At 37.8% G+C, this 14275-nt stretch overlaps 1 protein-coding gene across 6 annotated transcripts in view; it reads left to right on the forward strand.

Moving 5' to 3' along the window:
* LOC129729450 (neprilysin-2-like) overlaps nt 1-1229 on the forward strand; it is a 43893-nt gene extending 42664 nt beyond the window's left edge. For all 6 annotated transcript variants that reach the window (XM_055688022.1, XM_055688025.1, XM_055688026.1 and 3 more), the window contains one exon: nt 33-1229. In XM_055688022.1, the coding sequence (XP_055543997.1) occupies nt 33-622 (590 nt within the window). In that variant the 3' untranslated portion in view covers nt 623-1229. The remainder of the gene's footprint in view (nt 1-32) is intronic.
* Nucleotides 1230-14275: the final 13046 nt, after the last annotated feature.

Here is a 14275-nt window from a genome sequence, read left to right on the forward strand (position 1 = left end):
ATCACAACCGAACTTATACTCTAATTTTGCAGAATTTCCCGCTGGAATACTACAGGGTCAATTTTTCTCATATGATCGACCGAAATATATGAATTATGGTGCCATAGGATTTGTCATCGGGCATGAAATCACGCACGGATTCGACGATCAAGGCCGGCAGTTCGACAAAAATGGTAATTTGGTTGATTGGTGGCAAGCGGACACCAAAAAGGCCTATCTGGAGAAAGCTCGCTGTATCATCGAACAGTATGGCAACTACACCGAACCAAACGTAAAGCTAAACTTGAACGGAATTAACACTCAGGGAGAAAACATCGCCGATAATGGTGGCATAAAGGAAGCCTACTATGCCTATCGAAAATGGGCCGAGAAAAATGGACCCGAGCCGCGTCTTCCGGGACTGGACATGACACCGGAGCAAATGTTCTGGCTGTCGGCTGCCCAAACTTGGTGCTCAGTTTATCGGCCCGAAACGATGAAAATGCGAATTACAACGGGGGTTCACTCACCTGGACAGTTCCGAGTGCTCGGTCCAATGAGCAATATGGTTGAGTTTTCAAAAGACTTCAACTGTCCCTCCGGATCACCAATGAACCCGGAACAGAAATGTGAAGTTTGGTAGAATGGCTTGAAGAGCATGTTTTGCTGCAACGTTCCCTGTGTTCCTTTCCATTCATTCTGGCTGAATCCCGAGTCGTATATTTATACACTTTTGTTCCTCCCATCGAATTGTTCGCTCCGGACAAACGTGATATGGCAGGAACCCTCAGCCAGTTATTCATTTACTTTATTAAAAGTACTTACAACTATAAATCTGCGGTCATGAATCTGTTCGCAGAGTAACAATGTCAGAGGATTTTTAATATATCAGCAAAAGTTGACATTTAAAACGCTACTAGTAATTTATTCCAACTGGTTTTAGTAAATAAAATTGATTTTTGCCTGAAAATATGACAAACATATGAAAACATTTTAAAACATACAGCTTAAACATAGGATGGCAAAATTCAGAATCTTATTAGGAATGCGTAATTGCATTATCGCAACAGTAGAAGATTTAAAATCAATCCCGATGAATTTAATCTAAAAGCTATCAGCTTGCTCATTGTCAGTGGATGCATACATTGTACGTGTTACGACATCAAATAGTGAATTGATTGTTTCTTATTTCTAATACTGTACTGTTTACAATAGTGTAAAATAAATAAAAAGATGTTTTTACATAGCGACTGTCGATTTTTTGTCTCTATCAAAACTCTCCCTGCGCATAACAAGACTTGTGGTGTGGTGGCCTAAAACAAAAGAGGCTACTGCGAGAACAAAGTTAGCAAAGCTTCGGGAACTTGCGTGCAGTGCCATAACGGGGGCAATGCGCAGAACTTCATTGGAAGCGTTGAATGCAATCCTTCACCTACTTCCTCTGGATGAATTTGTGCAATTAGAAGCGGAATGAAGTGCTCTGCGGCTCAAACGTCTAAAATTCTTCTTATCTAGTGATTTTGTTGGTCATCTGAGTATTCTGCAATACTTTAAAAGAGCGCCAGTGATGAGTATGCACGAAGACTGAATGAAACCTATTTTTTTCTGTGTGGACTCATCACTGCGACCAGAGACATTTGATCTATTGTGATATTGCCCAGGTGTTTTTTGTACTCCGAACGTTATATCATTGGCAGTATCACTATTGAAGTAAATGATACGCTTTTCATTAATATCCGTGCTTGTGTGTGAGTGTTTACCCTTTCGTTTCAAGCTTACTCCACTATACCGAACCTCTTTCTATCCTACCAATATCATCAAATTACAATTTCCTGGAGTGAGACTACACCGTTCCTCTCTGGCCAGGTTAATTCTAAGAGGGACTTATCATGTCAAGAGGAAGGAGTCTTATCGAAACCTCGTTCCCATTACCAACACCGCGGCACAATCACAATTCTCTGAAGAGGCGCCTAATGCTTCCCCTCTGGTCAGTTTTATTATAAGTAGGACTTATATTTTGGAAGAAGTCTTATCGAAATCTCGTTCCTCCAGCCAAGACCGCGCCATAATTACAATTCCCCAAAGATAACTATTGTACGTTACTCAGACCAGTTTTATTATAATGGCCAAATGGCCTGATTCTTCTAAGATTCGAACCCACGACCACCCGCTTATCAATGCGGACTCTGTAACCTTGCGGCTACGAAGCTCCCCGAAACCTATGGCAGGGTGGCGAAAAAAATTCAAGATGAAATTCCCTGATTTTCCCTGATATTCCCTGAAATATAATATTATTTTCCCTGATATTTTTCAGCATTGCGCACAAAAAAGTGCAACATAAATTAACGCAACTCTGGAATCCCAGTGAAAAAATTATTCAATCGGATAGGAAACCGAATCGTAGAGGTCCCAAAGTAGCCTTTTATGCTGAAAAAATCAGTTTTTGTGCTAAAGAGCCGTTTGAAAAAGAATCGCGTCTCAGTTAAAAACTTTACCTTGAATATTTTTTTGACGTAGGACTACGTCTAACCGCACTATATCGAGATACATTCTGCGGAAACTAAAATCAAAGTATAACGTCGGAATGAAAGATTTCCAACGGTAATACTGATGTAACCACATGATGGATTACAATAATCAATATGTCGTTGGATTGATAAAATGATGGGGAATTTTTTGATTCTTCAGTTATCATCACAGTGAAAATTTATGAAAAGTTTCAAGGTCGAACTTTCACGAACAACGTACCAATCACATACGATCACGCCTAGCACAGACTTCATGAGTAGACACCAACTGCCTGCTGTGATATCCTGTATAGCAGTGGCAAAAAAAAAATTTACAGAATCTCCCCGTCCCAATAGGTCAACTAATATTTGCTTCCATGAGCCTAGACTATTTTGATGTCTTGAAGGTGAAGCCTTTTCGTAATGTTCTTTACCACCTCAAATGTCAAACAGTTTAACGTTCTGCTGTTAGAAGGTTATTAAAACTGATGTCTTGAAGGAAAACATGCTGGCACAGGCAACAGTACTGCACCGAGCAATATATGAATAGAGCGCTGTTCACTCGTCGTCTGTCAGTGCAGAAGAACTCGATATGCATTTGTGTGCAGCCAAGCCAAGTGAAGATTACATTGCCGTTTGAATTATCTTCTGCTTCTTTTTGTTTCGGATAGTAGCAAATATCAGAATTCAATACGATTATTCGGGTGCCGCAAAATACGCTGCGCCGCCAGGGACAACAAAATTCTGTACGTGTCGGTAGAGGCAGATTGCAGGGTATATAAATTAAGTGCATTGTACAGATAAATTCTGTCAGCTGAATGAAATAAGTTGCTTCCCGCGGTGGCGGTATAGAGGAAAACCAAATTCATGTCATCTTGATATAAAAGTTCCCACATTTTTATTTGTATTTTTTAATTATTTTTTTTACATTAGCGTCTTCAAGAAAATATAACTTTCCATAACCTTACTTGTATGTAATTGAACAACACTATGCAACCATTATTTGCTGAGGCTAATTCTGTTTATCATTCTAGCCCGGTTTGTTTTTTAAGATAACAGTTATATGACTTTCAAATATGGCATCTTTGTTGTTTTTTGGTATCTTGAAACTGATTAAAATTTTTTCTGATTCTGTTTACGGATGATTGACCTGAATTGAATTCTTTGTCAATTTTAAATTTTCTGTGAATATTCATTTTCGACTAAAAACTTTAATTCCGTAAATTGTTATTTTTCTACGAACTTGTAAACTGCAGAAAAAAATTATATGACATCTTTGCCGCTTTGTGATCGGTGAGTGAGCCATCTTTCACAAAACAAATAAATATAAACGGATCGTACAAAATTTAGATCTTTATAGCAGGTTTATGAAGGCCTTTTCACGTATTGAAGAAAATTGACTGTATTAGAATGAAAAGTATTCATCAATGTTGAATAGAAATTTTTTTTCCTAAAATAGAGAACTGAAAATAAATAATCAAAATACAGACTCGGTTAGATTTTGGCAACACACCAGAATTTTTTCTGTTGCCAAAATCGAACCATGCCAAAAATGAACAGAAAACCGTTTCATGACTTTTTTTACTTTTTAAGTCGACCTAAACGACCTTTAAGACGACCTAAACAGTAGATATGACCACCAATGAACTAGTTTTAGTTCCAAGCCGTTTGAGGTGTCATTTGATGAATAAGGGCTGACGACTTGATATTACCACCCGAGTAAGTTAAGGCATAGTACTGCTTTGATAATGTTAATTATATTGCCGGAACATGTTCCGGTTATGTCTCAGGAACCGTTTTACCGATTCCGGTCATCCGCTTCGGTAACGTAAAGAACCAAAATACCTTTCTTTTGGAAGATGTTGTACTTAAATTGGTTAAACAATCAAGAAAACTAAAATATGTGATTAAACATAATCGCTCGTTTTTGGCAGTAGAACGAGCTCAAATCAAACAGAGCCTCAAAAGGAATTATAAAACTATTACAGTCCTACGTCAACTATGCGGTCGTGTCTTGGATACCACCCTCCTACTTCTATTTATTGTCCCTGATATTCCTTGATTTCCCTGAGCGAAAAATTAATTCCCTGACATTCCCTGATTTTGCAGGTTTTCCAGGTTTTCGACACCCCGCTATGGACAACTAAACATTGTTTCCTCGTGGTGCGATAGGGAAGGTCTAAATGTAAATCCTTCAAAAACTACTATCAATCCATTTACACGAAAGAGAAAAGTTATGCTAAATAATATAAGCTTGAAAGGTGAGCTCTTGAAACTCTCAGACAACTTCATATATCTCGGGGTACTCCTTGACAGAAAACTTAACTGGAATACACATCTAGAGCAAGTTAAAGGCAAAGCCACGAATACTCTATGGTAAACAATGGGGACTAAAACCGAAAATGATCCATTGGATTTATTCGGCTATTGTGAGACCCAGAATTACCTACGCTTCACTGGTCTGGTGGCCAAAAACAAAAGGAAGAGGTGCTCAAGATAAGTTGGAAAAACTTCAACGGCTAGCTACTCTCTCAATAACGGGTGCAATGAGAAGTACATCAACCAAGGCATTGGAAGCTTTACTCTTTATGCTTCCACTGCATCAGTTTATACAATTAGAAGCAGAGAAGAGTGCTTTAAGGATTAAAAGACTCTTTAAACTCTTTGTAGGTGACCTAACAAGTCATCTAAATATTCTAAAAACTTTTCGTATCAATCCCCTAGTAACCAATAATGGAAGACTAGATGGAGAAAAGATACAACTTTGAAAGAAGATATCAAATAGTTAAACCTGAGCGCGATGTTTGGGAACGCGGGGGTCCCGATCTCCGTCCGGGATCAATTGTTTTTTACACCAATGGGTCAAAAATGAACGATCGAGTGGGAGCAGGAGTAACAGGCCCAGGAGTAGATCTATCAATCAATTCCAATCTATTTTCCAAGCCGAAGTCCAAGCTATACTAGAATGTTCTGCTATATGCCTACGCAGGAAATACAGACACTCAAACATTTGCATCATGTCCGACAGTCAAGCAGCTTTAAATGCTCTGAAGTCTGCAACATGCACATCAAAACTTGTTTGGGAGTGTTCTCAATCACTTCAAACACTGGGTTGCAATAATCAAGTAAATTTATATTGGGTTCCTGCACGCAAAAGTTGAAGTCTTGTACAATCATTGTGTCTTCCGATTCGCACAAATGTTGCACAGAAATCGCACAATAAATGTGTGAAACGCATAACGCAACAGTTGTACTGCGAATACATTGACATAGAATGAAATCAGAATATGTATCATATACCGACACTTTATTTCTCACGTCGAGTGTATTAGTGACTAGACTAGACACATCACATACAATTTGCAGGTTGCTCTTTCGCTTCTCTTTCGGTTCGGATTGCGACGCGCAAGGCGATATTTCGTTGCTTCACGAAATGAGCGAGACACCCGTGCTGTACATACTTGATACCATAGTGTTGTTAGTCTCACTCATACTGTCGGTGCGTGCTTGCTGCTATTCAGAGGAATGCATGAAGAAGAAAAAGTATCTCGAAAGCGTGTGTGCAAAAGACTTGAAAAGCGTAACATATGTCTCGTCCTCAAGCAGAAAGGAGGAGAATGGTTTTGCTTCTTGCTCGCTTTGCAATGCTGCTTGATACCAGTTGAAACTGTTTACGTGTAGTAGTTTGGAGCTGCCAAATACATTGGAGAAACGCTAGAGCATTAATTGCGTTATGCCCAACACGCAATCATTGTACTGGTTCCGAATTACATCAACAATTGCGCTAAAAACGCACAATTTTGTACTGGTTTCGCACCATCCAACTTTTGCGTGTGGTCACTGTGGAATCGATGGGAACGAAAAAGCCGATGAACTTGCAAGACTTGGATCGTCCATCAGTACATAGGACCAGAACCTTTCTGTGGCTTATCCGCTTCTTCACTTAAAATGGAGCTGAAAGCATGGGAAATTTCGAAGGTGGAGTCCAACTGGACGAATACGTCCATTGGTAGGCAGTCAAAGAGGTTTATAACACCGAACGGTCCTATGACTCGCAAAATACTGGAGCTTTCAAAGAAAGATCTAAGCACATATACTGGTCTAATAACAGGGCATTGTCCGAGCCATTATCACTTGAAGCTTATGGAAAAACTTCAAGATGATACGTGTCGCTTATGTGGCATGGAAAAAGAAGACTCGGAACACCTGTTATGCCGATGTCCGGCAAATATTAATAAAAGACATAAGTTCTTCAATAGGCGGCTGTTAGAACCCTCTGAAATCTGGAGAACAACTCCCAGTACGGTTATTCGCTTCATGCGAAGTGTAATACCAGACTGGACTAATGCTATTGGTTATATCATGATGGCCACTTCCAATAGTGGTACGTTATCCTGACTTAGTAAAATTAAAAAGGGCACATGTCACAAAAGATCAAAAAATTGGTCGCAGTGATAAAATACCCAACACGGACAAAAAAAATGGACAACTACGAAATTCCCTACAAAGTGCGAGTAACATCACGTTCCGACTTGGAGTGCGGAGTTTACATGGTTCGTTAGGGGTCAAGAATATTCTTTGCGGACGGCTAAAAAATCGGTTAGAAAATTGGTGTGGGAATCGTTGGTATCAGTGAGAATGGGTAATTGTAATTGGCCAAGATAGAATGTGCAAAAAATCGATTCTGCTCATGTACCACAGCTGCATAGCAGATGTTCCGAGGTTTCACTTTTCATGCTACAAGAGTGTCAAGTGCCATTCAGAACTCGACCAATGTTCTATAAATGATACTTACTAGGGTAGTGCCCAGTTATTAGTCCTGTGTAGGTACAAAAAGCCCTCTTGTTAAGTTCTAAGAGTTTTTTAGCATTTTTTTTTTTGCCTTTGGCGTTATTACCTTTTTCGACTAGTGGGTGACATCCTCTAACAAACAGCCATCCAGTTGGCTATTACCTTTTGTTCTTTCCAGCATTTAAGTTCCATTTTTATTGTACGATTCGAGACACAACTGTTCTGTACGTGTCGGTAGAGGCAGATTGCAGGGTATATAAATTAAGTGCATTGTACAGATAAATTCTGTCAGCTGAATGAAATAAGTTGCTTCCCGCGGTGGCGGTATAGAGGAAAACCAAATTCATGTCATCTTGATATAAAAGTTCCCACATTTTTATTTGTATTTTTTAATTATTTTTTTTACATTAGCGTCTTCAAGAAAATATAACTTTCCATAACCTTACTTGTATGTAATTGAACAACACTATGCAACCATTATTTGCTGAGGCTAATTCTGTTTATCATTCTAGCCCGGTTTGTTTTTTAAGATAACAGTCATATGACTTTCAAATATGGCATCTTTGTTGTTTTTTGGTATCTTGAAACTGATTAAAATTTTTTCTGATTCTGTTTACGGATGATTGACCTGAATTGAATTCTTTGTCAATTTTAAATTTTCTGTGAATATTCATTTTCGACTAAAAACTTTAATTCCGTAAATTGTTATTTTACTACGAACTTGTAAACTGCAGAAAAAAATTATATGACATCTTTGCCGCTTTGTGATCGGTGAGTGAGCCATCTTTCACAAAACAAATAAATATAAACGGATCGTACAAAATTTAGATCTTTATAGCAGGTTTATGAAGGCCTTTTCACGTATTGAAGAAAATTGACTGTATTAGAATGAAAAGTATTCATCAATGTTGAATAGAAATTTTTTTTCCTAAAATAGAGAACTGAAAATAAATAATCAAAATACAGACTCGGTTAGATTTTGGCAACACACCAGAATTTTTTCTGTTGCCAAAATCGAACCATGCCAAAAATGAACAGAAAACCGTTTCATGACTTTTTTTACTTTTTAAGTCGACCTAAACGACCTTTAAGACGACCTAAACAGTAGATATGACCACCAATGAACTAGTTTTAGTTCCAAGCCGTTTGAGGTGTCATTTGATGAATAAGGGCTGACGACTTGATATTACCACCCGAGTAAGTTAAGGCATAGTACTGCTTTGATAATGTTAATTATATTGCCGGAACATGTTCCGGTTATGTCTCAGGAACCGTTTTACCGATTCCGGTCATCCGCTTCGGTAACGTAAAGAACCAAAATACCTTTCTTTTGGAAGATGTTGTACTTAAATTGGTTAAACAATCAAGAAAACTAAAATATGTGATTAAACATAATCGCTCGTTTTTGGCAGTAGAACGAGCTCAAATCAAACAGAGCCTCAAAAGGAATTATAAAACTATTACAGTCCTACGTCAACTATGCGGTCGTGTCTTGGATACCACCCTCCTACTTCTATTTATTGTCCCTGATATTCCTTGATTTCCCTGAGCGAAAAATTAATTCCCTGACATTCCCTGATTTTGCAGGTTTTCCAGGTTTTCGACACCCCGCTATGGACAACTAAACATTGTTTCCTCGTGGTGCGATAGGGAAGGTCTAAATGTAAATCCTTCAAAAACTACTATCAATCCATTTACACGAAAGAGAAAAGTTATGCTAAATAATATAAGCTTGAAAGGTGAGCTCTTGAAACTCTCAGACAACTTCATATATCTCGGGGTACTCCTTGACAGAAAACTTAACTGGAATACACATCTAGAGCAAGTTAAAGGCAAAGCCACGAATACTCTATGGTAAACAATGAGGACTAAAACCGAAAATGATCCATTGGATTTATTCGGCTATTGTGAGACCCAGAATTACCTACGCTTCACTGGTCTGGTGGCCAAAAACAAAAGAAAGAGGTGCTCAAGATAAGTTGGAAAAACTTCAACGGCTAGCTACTCTCTCAATAACGGGTGCAATGAGAAGTACATCAACCAAGGCATTGGAAGCTTTACTCTTTATGCTTCCACTGCATCAGTTTATACAATTAGAAGCAGAGAAGAGTGCTTTAAGGATTAAAAGACTCTTTAAACTCTTTGAAGGTGACCTAACAAGTCATCTAAATATTCTAAAAACTTTTCGTATCAATCCCCTAGTAACCAATAATGGAAGACTAGATGGAGAAAAGATACAACTTTGAAAGAAGATATCAAATAGTTAAACCTGAGCGCGATGTTTGGGAACGCGGGGGTCCCGATCTCCGTCCGGGATCAATTGTTTTTTACACCAATGGGTCAAAAATGAACGATCGAGTGGGAGCAGGAGTAACAGGCCCAGGAGTAGATCTATCAATTCCGATGGGTCGATGGCCAACCGTTTTCCAAGCCGAAGTCCAAGCTATACTAGAATGTTCTGCTATATGCCTACGCAGGATATACAGACACTCAAACATTTGCATCATGTCCGACAGTCAAGCAGCTTTAAATGCTCTGAAGTCTGCAACATGCACATCAAAACTTGTTTGGGAGTGTTCTCAATCACTTCAAACACTGGGTTGCAATAATCAAGTAAATTTATATTGGGTTCCTGCACGCAAAAGTTGAAGTCTTGTACAATCATTGTGTCTTCCGATTCGCACAAATGTTGCACAGAAATCGCACAATAAATGTGTGAAACGCATAACGCAACAGTTGTACTGCGAATACATTGACATAGAATGAAATCAGAATATGTATCATATACCGACACTTTATTTCTCACGTCGAGTGTATTAGTGACTAGACTAGACACATCACATACAATTCGCAGGTTGCTCTTTCGCTTCTCTTTCGGTTCGGATTGCGACGCGCAAGGCGATATTTCGTTGCTTCACGAAATGAGCGAGACACCCGTGCTGTACATACTTGATACCATAGTGTTGTTAGTCTCACTCATACTGTCGGTGCGTGCTTGCTGCTATTCAGAGGAATGCATGAAGAAGAAAAAGTATCTCGAAAGCGTGTGTGCAAAAGACTTGAAAAGCGTAACATATGTCTCGTCCTCAAGCAGAAAGGAGGAGAATGGTTTTGCTTCTTGCTCGCTTTGCAATGCTGCTTGATACCAGTTGAAACTGTTTACGTGTAGTAGTTTGGAGCTGCCAAATACATTGGAGAAACGCTAGAGCATTAATTGCGTTATGCCCAACACGCAATCATTGTACTGGTTCCGAATTACATCAACAATTGCGCTAAAAACGCACAATTTTGTACTGGTTTCGCACCATCCAACTTTTGCGTGTGGTCACTGTGGAATCGATGGGAACGAAAAAGCCGATGAACTTGCAAGACTTGGATCGTCCATCAGTACATAGGACCAGAACCTTTCTGTGGCTTATCCGCTTCTTCACTTAAAATGGAGCTGAAAGCATGGGAAATTTCGAAGGTGGAGTCCAACTGGACGAATACGTCCATTGGTAGGCAGTCAAAGAGGTTTATAACACCGAACGGTCCTATGACTCGCAAAATACTGGAGCTTTCAAAGAAAGATCTAAGCACATATACTGGTCTAATAACAGGGCATTGTCCGAGCCATTATCACTTGAAGCTTATGGAAAAACTTCAAGATGATACGTGTCGCTTATGTGGCATGGAAAAAGAAGACTCGGAACACCTGTTATGCCGATGTCCGGCAAATATTAATAAAAGACATAAGTTCTTCAATAGGCGGCTGTTAGAACCCTCTGAAATCTGGAGAACAACTCCCAGTACGGTTATTCGCTTCATGCGAAGTGTAATACCAGACTGGACTAATGCTATTGGTTATATCATGATGGCCACTTCCAATAGTGGTACGTTATCCTGACTTAGTAAAATTAAAAAGGGCACATGTCACAAAAGATCAAAAAATTGGTCGCAGTGATAAAATACCCAACACGGACAAAAAAAATGGACAACTACGAAATTCCCTACAAAGTGCGAGTAACATCACGTTCCGACTTGGAGTGCGGAGTTTACATGGTTCGTTAGGGGTCAAGAATATTCTTTGCGGACGGCTAAAAAATCGGTTAGAAAATTGGTGTGGGAATCGTTGGTATCAGTGAGAATGGGTAATTGTAATTGGCCAAGATAGAATGTGCAAAAAATCGATTCTGCTCATGTACCACAGCTGCATAGCAGATGTTCCGAGGTTTCACTTTTCATGCTACAAGAGTGTCAAGTGCCATTCAGAACTCGACCAATGTTCTATAAATGATACTTACTAGGGTAGTGCCCAGTTATTAGTCCTGTGTAGGTACAAAAAGCCCTCTTGTTAAGTTCTAAGAGTTTTTTAGCATTTTTTTTTTTGCCTTTGGCGTTATTACCTTTTTCGACTAGTGGGTGACATCCTCTAACAAACAGCCATCCAGTTGGCTATTACCTTTTGTTCTTTCCAGCATTTAAGTTCCATTTTTATTGTACGATTCGAGACACAACAAAAAAGACAAATGTGACTTTTAGAAACTTTCACAATCAATGTTTTTAAAGACAAATGATGTATTGTTTTCTGTCCCATTTATACTGGCAAGTGTTCTAAGCCGTCTCTTATAAAAGCTATTTGGATTTTCTCAAAACACAACAAGTAGAGAAATCTAATTGTCCTAGAAAATCAATATTTCAAAATTTGCCTAATTTGCAATTTGCAAAATATTTAAGATTTGCAATACATGACAACAAAATTGTAGTGAATTGAACTGGTCGACAAAAGCGAAAAAATTGCCCTAAATATATTATGGCTTTTTGAATGGTCAATAACTTTGATGCCCCTAGTAAATGCGTCAAAAAGCCGCAAATTAATTGTTCGCCAAGTTTATCACTTTTTCGTTTGCTTACGGAGTTTTTACTGCTGTGCTAGGGGCACTTAATTTTTTTTCAATTTTTTTTTTGAATAAGTGACTAAAAACCGTTAAGAAAAAAAACAAAAATTCTAAAAACGTATGTGAAGGTAGAAAAATGAAAATGAAAGCAACTATAAATTTTTAAATTTTTTTCCAAAAAAAAAACTAAATGTAGTCTAATAAACGAAAATTATTTTTAAAAACAGTCCAGACCAAAAACGAAAATACTAATGAAGCATAAAATTTACATGTAAATAACAAATGGAAGTCGATTGTCATTTCCTAAATTTTCATACATATTATCGCACGATAAGGAACAAACTAAAAAAAAATGTGGCTTCAAACGCGGCTTGAAAAGCATGAAATTTAAATCATCTCGAACATATCTCCAACTTTTAGAAGTCAGAACGGTTAGAAATTTACAAGATCAAAATTCATCCAAAATGCCTAAAAAGGTAAAACAGCGGAGAGGCTACAGCAGAAATGAATTCCAAATTACATAGAAAACCGCTCGAATAAGCAGAGGAACGCCTATAAAACAAACAAAAAAACAACTAGAAAATTGAACTAACTTAAAATGCTTAGGAACGCTCCCGAAATGCAAAAAGAAAACAAAAACTAAAAGAAATGATTTTAAATTTGGTTCAAATTGATGAATTATTCCTGAGGAGAGGAAAAGGTAAACAAAATGATTTAAATTCAGTCAGATGGTTGAAGCATAAAAGCATTCTGAAAGAAAAGAGCAAAGCAGAAAATGATTCCAAATTTAGCAAAAAGTGGTTTGATAGATGGATGAAAACTGAAGACAAAACATATTCCAAACTGAGCTTGGTTGAAAGTGTCCCAAAGAGTTAAATCTTAGTATATAAAAATGATTTTAAAAAAGCTCGAAAAGAACTCGAAGGTACCTCTGCTAATGAAAGAAAATGATTAAAAAAGAAATATATCTTAGAAGCCGAATTTATTACAAATACAGCTGACAACGACTCTAAAACCAGAATACAGCTGTAGATTTTTTATTGCAGGCCAATTTTTTTTTTTGGCAGATTTCCATTTTTTCGGAAAAACATCGTGTCCACGTGGACAATATCATTACCCCCTCCCCCTACCGTGGACAAACATAGACATTATAAATATTAGTAAAATAATATAATGTATGTAAAAGAGGGGATCGCATTCTGGGCCAAGACTAGTCGAAACATATCTTCGATAGAGGTGATTCATTTAAAATGTGTTATGCCTTTGACATTTCATTTACCATTATTCGTATAGAAAAATAAAATATAGAAGCCGAAGCAGAAAAAAAGTATTTTTTTGCACTGTGTAATTTCAAACTGACGAAAAATAACTAAACGTTTTTTCTGAGTCAATGTGTTTGACACTGTTTTCTATGTTTAATAAGCTCATAATTATATTATTTTTAGCCTGTTTGTTTGTGCTTTTATGTAATAACCAATCATAGCCGAAATACTACCGAACGATGTCAAAAACAATCACTTCATCCGACTACTGACTCAATTAAAAACCCCTTCAGTAAACACCTCCACGCAAGATTTATGACGCATTAAAGGAACGCCATACCAAAAAAAAACCCGCTCAAGTTGACGAGGCGAAACTTTGGAACGCAGAAAGTGCTGATCCGTGCTATGGTTGCAAGCTTTAGCATACCGAGTTGTATGATTAGCATATTTTCTTAATATAAGCCTTGTCGATTTTTTGCTTTTTTCATTCTCTTGCAAAACACTTATGTCTTAGAAATAGTAAAGAAAGTAAAGAAATTGTTACTTTTTAATTAACAATATTGATATAGTACAAACTACATTGCGATATTGATTAGCAGCAAAATTGATACGTATAAAAATAATATAACATTAGCACATACGTTAAATTGAACACAAATGATTAATCATTGGAAATCACTTCGTGCTCACTGCTAGGTGAAGTAGTATAAAGTGTTTGCTTATGCTTTCACTCCGGTTGCTTACTATAACTATCAGCGTAATGGCCTTTGCAAAACGCTAAAACCATAAATTTTAGCAGTCCGAGCTTTAGGGGACGTAGCAATCTTTGCCACAACCCTCTGTACAGTGTTTGACGGGA

This window comes from Wyeomyia smithii, chromosome 3, assembly GCF_029784165.1.
Source record: "Wyeomyia smithii strain HCP4-BCI-WySm-NY-G18 chromosome 3, ASM2978416v1, whole genome shotgun sequence".
In the NCBI taxonomy this organism is placed as follows: Eukaryota; Metazoa; Arthropoda; class Insecta; order Diptera; family Culicidae; genus Wyeomyia; species Wyeomyia smithii.